Below are 12,551 nucleotides of genomic sequence, written 5' to 3'. Positions count from 1 at the left end.
GAGCATGCTCTGCACGGTGTAGGTGACAGGCGCGCGGTCGGGCCGGTCGCGCTACATCTCCCGGAACAGGTCGAGCGCCACAAGGTGGTGCCCGCTGCCCGCCAGCGCGTCGACGACGGTGTTCCACGACACGAGCCACCGGTCCGGGACGCGGCGGCAGATAGCGAGCGAGCGCGGCGCCGGTCCGAGATGGCCGTCACGGCCGCACCTTCACGGAGCTCAGCTGCTGGAACGGCTCGGCAAGACGTACATGGCGCTGCGCATGGAATTCTACGGCGGCCGGAGTGCCGGACAGCACCGACGTACTGTCAGGCCCTGGGCAGCGATGAACGACGCCGGCGAGCACAGGCACACGGCGGAGAAGAAGAACAACTCACACACACGCGAACTCCAGGAACACAGTGAACACAAAGCTTTTGGTGCTGCTGAAACTGTCAGCGTTTTCTGTTGTCTTTCACTTGATTAAATACAGGAATACAAAGCAAGGCACTTGGTCACTTGCCGCACGTCGTGTGGTTGGTGCATCCATCTCTACGCCCACGACATCGCTAATGGCGAAGCACCGAGGTCCGTGGCGAGCTATTCTCGGCCACGCCCCTCTACGCGCGCACGGCGACCACACAACCGGTGCTCATGCGCGCATGCAGAACTGAAGTAGACATGCATACTAATCCTAAATATAGCACAAGGCTTAATCGAACACGTACTGGAAGCACACGGCCTTGATGGCGTAGCCGGAGAACGCAAGGAGCCACCGGTCTACGGCCACCTCGATGCCCGCGGGTTCTTCAGGTACCAGATTCGGGACTCGGGCGAGGAGGAAGCGGAGACCAGCAGGCGACGATTGAATGGATGAGCCGATGACGACTGTTTGGCCGGAGGCAACAACCTCGGTGCCACAACCACGTGATATTGACACCAAAGGAAGAGCGGCAACAAACACGCGTGAGTATGTAGCCTTTGATGTTTTTGCTAGGTAACGCTGAGGAGCTGTCGGGACGCCGCTTTACTGGGCCTTTCTCGTTGCATGTCCCTGTCTCTCTAAAAAAATATCTTCCACTCCCGTACTCGCCTGGCGTGTTATTGTGTCGTGCGCTCGCTGCTGTCGTCTTCCCCGCCGCGCACCCCATCCCGGCCCGCGCCGCACAGCTCTCTCATGCAGCACCGCGCTCCATCCCGCGCCACGCCTCGTACGTCGCCTCGCCGCGCTCCATCCCCTGCGCACGCCGAGGTGTTGTTGGGGTGCTACCAATGCTGTCGTTCCCCACCGGAAGCAAAAGGTCGTGCCCGCTGTTGACGTTGTGGCCGCCGCGACGCGCGACCTCAGCAAGGAGATGTTGCAATGAAAGCGCATATGGCAAGCGTATGTTTAGTGTTTCAGACATTTCAGAGGTATGTTGCAAATTTTTCATATGGATGTTGTAAAAGTAGATCAGGGATGCTGCACATGTTGCATATGTTGCAAGTGTTTCAGAAGTTTGTTCAAAAGTTTCATCTATTTCAGACGTATATTGCAAGTGTTCTGATCTAGATGTTTGCATATGTTTCACACATATGTTGCAACTATATGTTTCAAATGTTTGTTTCAGTCTTATGTTACAGTAAGTGTTTTCATGTTACAAGTTACAAGTGTTTTATCTAGAGATGTTCCATATATTTTATACATATGTTGCAAATGTATGTTCCACAGTATTGCATTTAAATGTTTAATGTTGCACATATTTCATGTTGTTCGAAGAATTAAGGGGCGCAGGAGTGAGGTGGCACGGCACGGACGTGGGGGAATAGGGTATGGCCTAGCAGACGGGGCACACTCAGGGCCTGCGAGGGCAGGGTGCGCGTGCTGAGCAGGGAAAAAAATCAGCGGATGAGACAGGCTACACAGGCATTCGGGCGCTAGCACTACCATCTTTTTTATGCAAGGCATCGACATCTTTGGACACGCGTCGCCTAGCGATTCGCAAGCACCGCGGAAGGCGCTCTTCATGTGCGAATCCTCCCAGGGACATAGATTTTACTATTAACTACTCAGAAATCAAGATTAAGACCCTGTCTGGATCCCTCTAGTTTTTACTAGTTTTTAAAGAATATGACTTTTGAAAACTAGGTAGGATCAATCAGATCAGTTTTTGCCAGATTCTTAAAAAACAGAAAACTGTTGATACTCTTGTGAACCATAGAGCAGTAAATAAAGTCAGATTCTTAAAAACTGGAGGATCCAAACACCCCACCAGTTTTTACTCATAATTCAGATTTTAAAAACCGAGACAAAAACTGGTTTTTAAGAATCCAAAACTGATCAAACAGGGTCTAAGAAATAAGTTGGTTTCAATCGCCGTTCAATCACCTAGTCGCCTTCAAAACAGATCACTTGATTACCTCATATTGTGTCTTCCAGTGCACATGTATAAAGGTTCATGGTTTATTTCCTAGACAAAACAAGTTGTTAAAGTTGTTATGCAGAAAGAAAGACCAAACATGATTCCTTATTTCGGGTTACAAAATTGTTATGCTTCTTAGTTCTGCACCATCCACCATGGCATTTCCCGGGGATCCTCAACATGGTGATTCGTGACACTTTAACAAATCAACAGTATCTGCACTTCTTCCCTTAGCAATTAGCTATCGGTGAACTCAAGCCTGGTCTATAACTTTTTCACTCGAATATGTTGTTCAACATGTTGTATTGTTGAAAGTTGCTGTAGTCTCAGGTATACACTGCTACCTCCTACGCTTTGATTCCTTCCTCGTCTCTGCAATGTACCTCTCCATGTTGCTCTTTTCCCAAAGGTGTCTTCTCACAAGGTCCTCCTTCCTAGGCTCATCTGAAACACAACGTATCACATTATACAGGCTGTTCTCATTCCAGTAATACGGTTTCATGTAATTCATAGATAACACAACACGCCATGGTGTGAGTTGTTTGCAAGTAGTCTAAATGGCACTTAATGATTGAATAACATGCAGAACACAAATAACAAACGACATCTCTACAGTGGGAAAATGTTGTCTACAAGAGTTTCTCTTGTACTTTTGAGATGATTTTATGGTCAATGTATTTTGATATTAAGCTCTTAAGACTACATTATGTGCTACACCAATGAAGTACTTTTCCAAGCCTTTTGATGAACAGCACAATAGACATGCCAAAACAGCTTTCCATGTAAAATAGCAAGATAAAAAAACCATTGTTGTACCTGGTGATGTCTAACAAAACTCCATCATGGTATGCTAAGCACAGCTGACACCCCAAAGTCCCCAACAGCCCAACCCCAGTCAGTTAGGGCCTTGTCAGCAGTAGGGTTTCTATTATATTATACATTTATTTGTTAGCATTTGTTCTAGTTAGATTACGCTATAGAACAACCTTTGCCACCATAAACCTCGCAAATTGAATCTCAGATTTGTTAGATGAGTTCAATTTGTATAATTACCAATATTTTTCCATGTATTCACAGGCATCTGGAGTGAAATCCAAGTCAAGTAGCAAGCATCCTCCCATGTATATGGTAATTTCTTTATCCGGTATCTCCAAAACCAACAAATCTTCCAAGTAAGCGCCTGCCACAATAAAAGTTACAGACGAACTTCAGTCAATATGCTTCATGTCAAATTTCTAATGAAAAGCAAGTTAAAACGGTTGATGTTGCAGGTGGGTCTCTTGTAATTTGCTCAGCTCAAAATGGTACAGGTTTAGATGGTATGAACTGACCTTGCCAATGGAGTAAGGCAAAAGTATAAATTGGACACCATACAGCCTCCAGACAGATGGTTTTTCAACCCCATGAATTTGCAATTCAACTTCATTACTTAGCTCTTCAACTTTCCTACATTAGAAATAAAACAATTATAAGAAACAATCCTATTATACCCACTATCAAAAACTAAACATAAACTGATAAGTGACAGAAAATTAAGCAGTAAGGAACACCTTCCAGATTACGATAGACTGCATGTAAACAACATCAGTAGAAAGAAAACTTATGTACATCCAGAACCCATCATGATATCAGCATGTACCTTCCTGAAAATACTATTTCTAAAAGAACAAAGAAATTGAAAAGCAAAGTAATCTATCAAGCCTGTTAAACACTTTCCAACATCAAATAGACAATATACAAGACATCTTTAAACTTTTAGATCTCTTGAAAGTAGCATATAAAATAGAGCTGGAATAGAAGGAGCCTTGTCTCAAGAAAATAAGCCAAAAAAGAAACAAGCTTATCAGAAGTCTTTTTCTTACTTATCCACCTGCTTGTGGCCCTTCTTTTTGCTAGCAATTCCTCCTGTTCGCTCAAACTCCAAAGCTTTTAACCTATTTTTGTAAGCAGGAGTTTGCTTGACACTTTCCATGGCCTGAAATAAGGGTATTACACTTTCAACGTTTGCACGAGGCCATGCTCAAGCATTTGTTTGTGTTTCCATTTTGTGAGCGAGCAAAGGATATAGGACCACATTTGCTTTATGTTGAAATTCATGAGAATAGGGCATATATAGAGATAAATAATGCATTAGACAGTTCTCTAGTTGCAAAGCTTTCCCATGTAAACATAAAAATCAATAATGATTAGAGAAAAATTACAGATGAAGCTTAATACTGTATCTAATTCAACAAAACTAGTTCAACCTACTATGCAACGTTTTGCCAAGATCAAAACTGTGTGTACAGTTTTAAACTTTAAATGACGACAACATTGAGATAGTATAGTAAAAAGTTCAGCAGAAATTAAGTGGAAATGCTGAAAATAAAAAGAAAATAGTCAACCTTATATAATAGTAATGCACAGATAACTAAAAAAACTGCATCCACTCTTTTGAAGCAATATAACTGATGGTACGTACAAATTTCTTAAAGCATGCCGTCTGTCAGCATTGAAATTCTGAATGTGTTGAGCATTTGGTCCATAAACAACAAATACGAAACACAGCTAAAAAGTTGACAACTTTATATTTTCCTTCAATTCCCTGTTCATACCTGGTTATACCTTGTTAGCTGATTTATGTATTGAAATGCTGAAACAATTAGAAGAAGACCAATCAACACAGCACGAGGATCCTACACATAGGCAGTGCAGTTAGTTGTAGTACTATCAAGGAACATTGCTGCACAAACTTTTCATGGATGGAAAAATCAAACCGTTTTATGTCCATAGTATGCCCTATAGTACTGAGCTGTGTTATAGAAAACCTGAAATGAACAGGACACACAATCAGTAACAGTGCGCAGATGTCACAGACAAAAAACACAGAACCACTCTTAGATTGTACCTTCATAATTATTAAATATGAAATCTTGTGGAAAACACAAATTTGAAATTTAATAAAGAAATTGAGAGCAATAATTGATTTCTGAATTAATGCCCCAGTTTTCAGGTTATGGGTGTCCATTTTTTTTAGAAAAAGTAAAGTTAGGTCTGTTCAATGCAAGTAACTATTTTTCAGAAAAAAAAACTGATTTTTATGTATTTTCAAATACAAACTTAAACCCAGGATGAAGCTTTGAGGTAGAAAAATAATTAAGTTAACAAATAAAGTAGATATAGCATGTATAATTACATATGTAGCACACTTCTAGTTTTGCTACCCATGCTAGGCTATACTGGATATGTATTTCCACAATAGCTATTACAGATATAATAGTGAGTAAACCACATAACTCATCAGGTCTTACGTGGAGCACATAAAAAATAATCCAGAAAGAAATGTTTTGGGAAACAATATGTAACAACAGATAAGCATGAAAGATGAAACAAATCAAAAGGAACAACACAATTCTTTTTATAAGCACAAGCATTTCTTGAGTCCTAAGAGGCTAAAGGTCTAGTTGAGAATAGTATTTACAACATGGAACAAACATCATTGACTATTGCTGCTTCGAAAAATGTAATAGGAAGGTATGTTTAGCAGCTAAAAAGATTGACAAGGTTCCAATGGACCTCTTAATTCAGATAAAGGCATAACAAGAAATCTAGCAAGTAACAATGAAACAAATGGTGGCAAATACCAAGGATGGAATTATAAGGAAAAATAACGTTCACCATCTAATATATGTGTTTACTGAGGTCTGAAAAGGCTAAAGATCTAATTAAGTGTAATTCACTCATATAAAAAGTCGATTTGGACATCTGGCAGATACAGGTTGTGTTTGGATGCCATTTAGATTGTGTAAGCTGGACTTCTCTTTTTTGTAGAAGCTGGCCAAAAGCTATGTGTGCTTGGATTCCAAGCTGGATTCTAGAAGCTAGCTTTTAAAATCTCATAGAATCCAAACAGGACCATAGCTCAATAGGTAGATAAATAGAAATTAACTGCACATAATTATTTAAACAAATAAAATTATGTGACCATGGAATGTAAAAAGGTGGGTACATTCTTACAAGTCAAAATGCTTCTAGTGACTGAAAGCAGAAAAGCATTTAATGGAATGATGAAGAGTTGATAATAGCATAGTTACATTATTTTCATGACAGGGAGGGAATGCATGTTTACCTCCTCTGGATGTTCAATGGCATAGTCATACTGCTCCCTAGTGGATTCATCCTTCAGAATCTGATGGATAAAAACAATTATAACAGCTCAGCAACCAAATATTTGGAAGGGCAAATTAATACAGGGGGTGGTTTTACCAATTCAAAGGTATAAAAAATTAAGAATCAAACAAAGGGCAAGGCAAGATACAAGTATTAGTCAGCAGTAACATGCCACACAAAGGAACTATTTAATTTCATCGTGGAAGATCAGTATGTTTATTATGGTTCCATTTTAGAAAGGAAAGGAGATAGAAATTTGCACAAATCACCTCGACCAACTGCAATGAAAGTTGGTTTTGTAAGTTTCAGCTTCCGATGCAATCAGGCTTGTCCACGGGTCCGCAAATAGGCATTTTTTCTGGATTCCGCGAAATCCACAAAAATTGGCCTATTTGTGAACAAGCCTGCTTGCATGAATAACTTGGCAAATATGCCAAGCTATTTGCAAATGTTATTTCAATTATTGCCGGGGGGATTTTTTCCCCACGGTTTTTGTTAAAAAAATGTTATTTCAATCATTTGTCCAGAGGTAGAAGTTCTTGAGCCAGCAAACAATATGATCAGCAATTAAGAATAATCTCAGCTCTGTTCTTGCCATGGGAATGGTTCTTGAGCCAGCAAACGAAGTCATTAATTACCAATTTCATATCAGCACTGGTCACTCATAAAAATGAGTTATTCGATCAAACCTCAAAGGAAAAACTAAAACTCAGAGGACTCGGATAAATTAAGGAAGATTAAATTTCAAAAAGTAAGAAGGAAAAACTGTCACAACTTGCAAATATAAGGACATGTATCAAGGAGAAGGAACCATGCATTAGCTAACTCATTTTATCACAGAACTACACATTTAAGGACATTTCAGCCACCTCAAGTAACAGGAGACGTGGTTATGTCACCTCAGACAACAGTTGTCAGAAATGAACTTAAGAAAGAAAACTCTTAAATCTGTGGTTCTGCATTAAAATACAATGCCGAACATGTAGTTCCATGATATATGTCTTCAGAACTGTGGTATTGTGATAGTTTGTTCAGATTACATCTAGTGTTGTGGACTTTACCCAAGTATAAAAAGTATCCATGCCAAGAAGTTCAATTAGCTCCTACTGCAGGTTTCATAGCTAGACAAGTGCCTACCATTTTGGAGTGGCATTCCAAATACTGTGGTTACTGTACCGATTTGAATAAAATAGACGAATGGAATTCATTAACATATCAGTGCACGTGATCAATCTTGCACCATTGGCACTAAAGCGTGGAATTAGACATAAATCTTGGGCACCACGAATGGCTCAGCCAGCCAGGAATATATGCAAGCAAGATCCAAACGGGCAGGTGTGTCCACGCCAGACCTCGTAAGCATTGGCGATCTTGACGAAGAGCTTCCGCGACTCCGGATCGGGGTTCTTGTCCGGATGGCTGCACAGCACAGAAATTGTAAGAAACGATCAGCGTCGGGTCGGATCGGGGGCAAGAACCGAGGAAGGAAGCCAGGAACTCACTATTTGAGAGAGAGCTTGTAGTACGCTTTCTTGATGTCCGACGCGTTCGCGTCCTGCTTAAGCCTGCGGCACATCAATTGCTGAGCGGGACAAGGAACCAGCCAAATGGAGGGGAAGAGGAGGGAGATGGTACCCTAGGAGGTCGTAGCAGTCGTCTTCGTCGCAGTAGATGGCCTTAGAAGCCGGGACAAGGAGGAGGAAGAAGAGGGAGAGGAGGTGGGAAGCCGCAGCCATGGAGGCAGATCCGAACTCCGAAGGTTGCGTACCCAGGCGCCTCGCTTCAGTTGGATTTGGAAGAGCAAGGCCGCGCCGGCGGGGTGGCCGGGCCCGCCTGCTCCGCGCCGCGCTGTGATGGGAAGCAGAGGAGTCGATAGCAATATGCCCTGTCCGAATCGATGGGAAGCAGAGGAGTCGTCGTTTCTAGTTTGTTTTTTAACTGTTTCTAGGCTTCTAACATTGCTTATCATTTTAACATGTTCACTTGTTGGTTTTAGTTAGTGCTTATCAGACATGGTATGATATTTTTCTCTCACAATAAATCAGCACCGGGCAGGCTTATCAGCTTAAAAACCGATCAGCGAACAAACTAATTGTCTTTAATTCTTATTTGTGTGCCGTTTGCTTCACAGATCATATGCATAAATTATATTGGGACTAAACATATATGCACATAATCTCATCAAGATTATTAATCCCTTAGGGCTTCTCCAGTGGCTTTCACAAAGCGAATCATGCTCATCTAGATGAGTCGATTTCATCATTGGAGATGCCGACTCGTCGAGGAGAGAGAGAAGAGTTGATGCAAGATCTTGCATTAGTTCATCCGAATAAAAACAATGAATCGGCGTCTTGCATGTGATGCTCGAGGACGTGCCGCGTGAGCCCTCCGCCTCGCCTGGCTATGACTTCGCTGCAGTCTGCGCTGCTTGGGCCCCTTCAACACCGGTGTTCCACTCGTGGTGGCTAGTCCTGGGCAAAGTTAACCGAAAACCGGACCGAAACTGAAACCGAAAGAACCAAAACCGAAAAAATCGGTTCCTGGTATTGAGGAACCGAAATAATCGAAGAAAATTCGGTTCCTACTCTCGGTTAACCAAATTAACCGAAAGAACCGAATTACATGAATTATACTTTGTAGGATTATGTTTGATTTATGTGTAGTGCTTTATATTTAAACTGATATATATTTGTGTTACTATATTGCTATTGTTTTCTTATATATTATTATTATTAAAAATGAATATAGTGCTACATAAATTTGCCTTAGAACGAGTATATTTATTATTGTCTTGAGGTCTTCTGAAAAAATTCGTCTAGTTCGGTTAGAACCGGAACCGAACCGAAATAACCGAGAACCGAAATGCTCAGTTCCTAAATTTTTTTTGGAACTGATCGGTTCCCGTTTTCTAGGAACCGAATTTCATCAATAACTGAGGGAACCGAACCGAGAACTGAACGCCCACCCTGAGTGGTGCCCGACCGCGACCCGTGCCGCCGCTTGGAAGAGCTCGCCTAGCCATGACCCACACCGCTCGGGGGCGTCGCACGGGCACTCGCCGACCGCGCCATGGAGGACTGCCCGATCGTGGCCTTCAGTTGGTGTGGAAGTGGCGCTACCTCACCATGGCGTCGTGCCTAGAGATGGATCACTGTGGCATGCGCCTGGGCGAGAAGAGGATAGAGGAAGGGGAAAGGTTGCAGCCAACAGAGAAAAGGGGAATGGAAGAGTCAAGTATAGATCCCACACGGTTGGAGAAGTTTGAGTCGACTCGACTTTTTACGCTCAGTTTTCTTAGCTTATAAGTAGTACTTTTTCAGTTAACGAACAGTATTTTTCTCTCACAACAAATCAGTCAACAGTACTTTCAGTCATGGTTTATCAGTCAAACGAACATGACATTAATGGTTCGATTTTGGATCTATGTGCCCTCTCTCTCCTCAGGAAGTCAGCTCGCCACTACGGGTGTCCTTATAAACGTGTTGTCGTTTAATTCACTAAAACACACTTATGGCTGGTCTACATGCACTTTCACTTACCGAATTGATATGCCGATGTGATAATTTACTCTCTCCCCTATCTATTTCGCTCATATCTTCCTCTTGTCAATACCAGGCAGTTGCAGTAGTTTCGGTCCTCTATGACATATTGACATGCGAGTGTTGTTGGGTTTTTTTTTCTATCGAGTCTTCTTTTCAAAGGTTGCATGCATCTCGAAACGTCGGGTTAATTAATTAAAATTAATTTTGTTTGGATCTGGGCTCGGGCTGACCCTACCCGTCGTAACACCCTCAGTGTTACGCCCTAAACCAACTACTAAATCGTGTCACGAACATCGTGTTTGTGTAATAATGCATGTGATACAAGGTGTTAATAAATTTCTTGTAGCCTAAAATAATCAATAAAAATGTTAAATCAATGTTGATGCAATAGCTCATGTATATCAAGTAGGGTTTAAAACCAATTTTTATTAAGCAAAAATACTATAGAATATGTGTGTGATACTTAAAAAAAGTTGGAAGTGCAAACTTTGTAGATGACAATGAAATATATGCTGTTAAAAAATAATATTACTTAATAATATTTTTAATAGCTTAGAAATACAATTTGAAATAGAGTTCAACTCCAAAAACTTAGAAAATTTCAAGCTTGTGTACGACATTGCCAAGTTTTACAATTTATTTAGAGAGATTGGGTTAGAGGGTGATGCGGTGTTTTAGCTCGGCTGAGCAGCCTCATGTATCAATTTGATCGTGGTGAAGTCAGTTTCGGTTTAGAGGCAATGGTTTAGTGGTAGTCCACTGCTTTAAAATCCGTGCACAGCACGTTCTTGGACTGACCCTCTGGGCTGGGCGCGGTCACCAGGCCACGAGGGCGCGCCGTCGCGGCGTTGGCGCGCTCTGCATGCGCACGCGCGCTGCCACGCTTGGCTGGCCTGGTCGCCCGCGCCGTGGCGTTGGCCGGCTCCAGCCCAGCTGATCGTCGTTGTTGCTGCCACGCTGCAGCGCTCTGTGCCGCTGCCGCTATCGCCACTGCGGCGTTGCTGCGCTGCTCTCTCTCCCTCCCTTCGCCGTAGCCTATAATGATTCATTGCGCGCATCGCTGTGCTACCGTGCCATGGCCTCAGGGTCGTGCCGCTGGTGCTGCTGCTGCCTCCGCGCCCGCGTCGCGTTGACGCTGTTGCCGCTACCGTCGCATCGCCACGCTGTGCGCCTGCCACTACAATGCGCTGTGTCGTTGGCCCGCTTTGATGCCGTGTGCACGAGGCCATGTCGCCGTCGCCTTACCATTTATGACACTACAGCGTGCGGGTAACATCGGCAGCGAGCGCGTGGCCGCTGGCTGTGCGCCAGGCCAGGCTTGGCCGGCACTGCTCTACGTCGTGTACACGTACTGCCAAGTTGCGCATAGGACTGCACTCTACTTTCTCTATCACCTTGCATCGCCCTATAGCGCATGTTCACAGCCACTCACCTCACCTACCCAACTTCGGCTCGTACCGCCCCCTGCCGCATCGCGACGCCGCGCTGCCGCATACACATGACGACAAGGGCACTCCTAAAGGCTCCATCCGAGCATTAAACATGCAACCCCTGCCCTCGCTCGTGAGGTTATGTCCTCGTGCTGCCATGCCTTGTTGTGTCTTGGCCGGTCCACGTTAAGTCGAGGTCGCTGTCCATAATGTAGCAGCGGCAGCAGACCATTCCTTCCTTTCAAATTCACCAGCTCGGGCTTCGCAGCGCAATTCCCCGCACCAGTGGGTGGCATGGGTAGTCAGCTACGCGTCATGTTCTCCTCAAGCCCGGCCGATCACTACCGATAGGCAATTTGGCGTTTTGCTCATCGTCGGCCGTTGGCGCCGCCGAATCAGTAGGTTGGGAGGTAAGGCATGTAGGAGTGGCAGCAGTTTGATTGCTCGTAACCCTGCACTCGCCTTGACTCCCTCTATCCGGTGCTCGCACTGTTTTGGCCAGAGAACTCGTCGGCGACATGGTGACGGGCCGATGTCCATCACAGAGCGTCGCTGCCACGCTCGGTCGCACGTGGCTAGACCGCCACCGTGCTTTCCAACTTCAACCGTCAGTAGGGCGTACACCACGGTAAGCTACGGATGCTTCTCCGCCATCTCTACCTTGCCGTGAGGGCGTAGGCTCGTCGGAACAGTCGCGCCGACACCGCGGAAAGTCGCTCGTCGCTGCAGGGCGCGACAGTGCACCTCCGAGTCCATAACTGTCACACATCCTTGCGCGTTTAGCTGTAGATGGTGGCCGGCCCCTTAATGCCGTCGTAGCAAGCGTAGGTTGCCCGACGTAACCGCCGTTGCCGCTGGTGTGCCGTGCCGCCGCGCGTGGGTACGCCGAGGACCGCCCCGTTACAAATGCAACACATTCCAGGGTCTTTAATACAAAACGTGAGTCTATAGTAATAGTGTTATGTTGCTCCGCGTGATTATCCAAAAGCCCGAGCCCTCTTTTGCAAAACGCGAGCGCGCGCGGGCGTCCTCGACCTTGGGCTGTTGCT

At 44.3% G+C, this 12,551-nt stretch overlaps 1 protein-coding gene across 2 annotated transcripts; it reads right to left on the bottom strand.

Annotated features, from left to right (window-relative positions):
- Positions 1–2,443: 2,443 nt before the first annotated feature.
- Positions 2,444–8,430, bottom strand: LOC136467587 (dnaJ protein ERDJ7-like). Of its 2 annotated transcripts, XR_010761604.1 has the most exons (11): positions 8,166–8,405; positions 8,033–8,095; positions 7,883–7,949; positions 6,490–6,549; positions 5,138–5,188; positions 4,976–5,056; positions 4,244–4,356; positions 3,713–3,827; positions 3,435–3,561; positions 3,198–3,306; positions 2,444–2,825 (listed from the first exon to the last, which is right to left on the bottom strand). XR_010761604.1 is itself a non-coding variant. In XM_066466346.1 (10 exons), exons 1-10 carry the CDS (start codon positions 8,264–8,266, stop codon positions 2,722–2,724), a joined length of 882 nt encoding a protein of 293 aa, XP_066322443.1. In that variant the 5' UTR covers positions 8,267–8,430; the 3' UTR covers positions 2,444–2,721. The 2 variants fall into 2 exon arrangements, 1 of the variants encoding a protein (XP_066322443.1); XM_066466346.1 differs by lacking the exon at positions 3,198–3,306 and having other exon boundaries at positions 8,166–8,430.
- Positions 8,431–12,551: the final 4,121 nt, after the last annotated feature.

The sequence above is a fragment of the Miscanthus floridulus genome, chromosome 7 (genome assembly GCF_019320115.1).
Source record: "Miscanthus floridulus cultivar M001 chromosome 7, ASM1932011v1, whole genome shotgun sequence".
NCBI lineage: Eukaryota > Viridiplantae > Streptophyta > Magnoliopsida > Poales > Poaceae > Miscanthus > Miscanthus floridulus.
The sequence above is the reverse complement of the archived record's forward strand: the minus strand, read 5'-3'. Positions and strand labels throughout refer to the sequence as shown.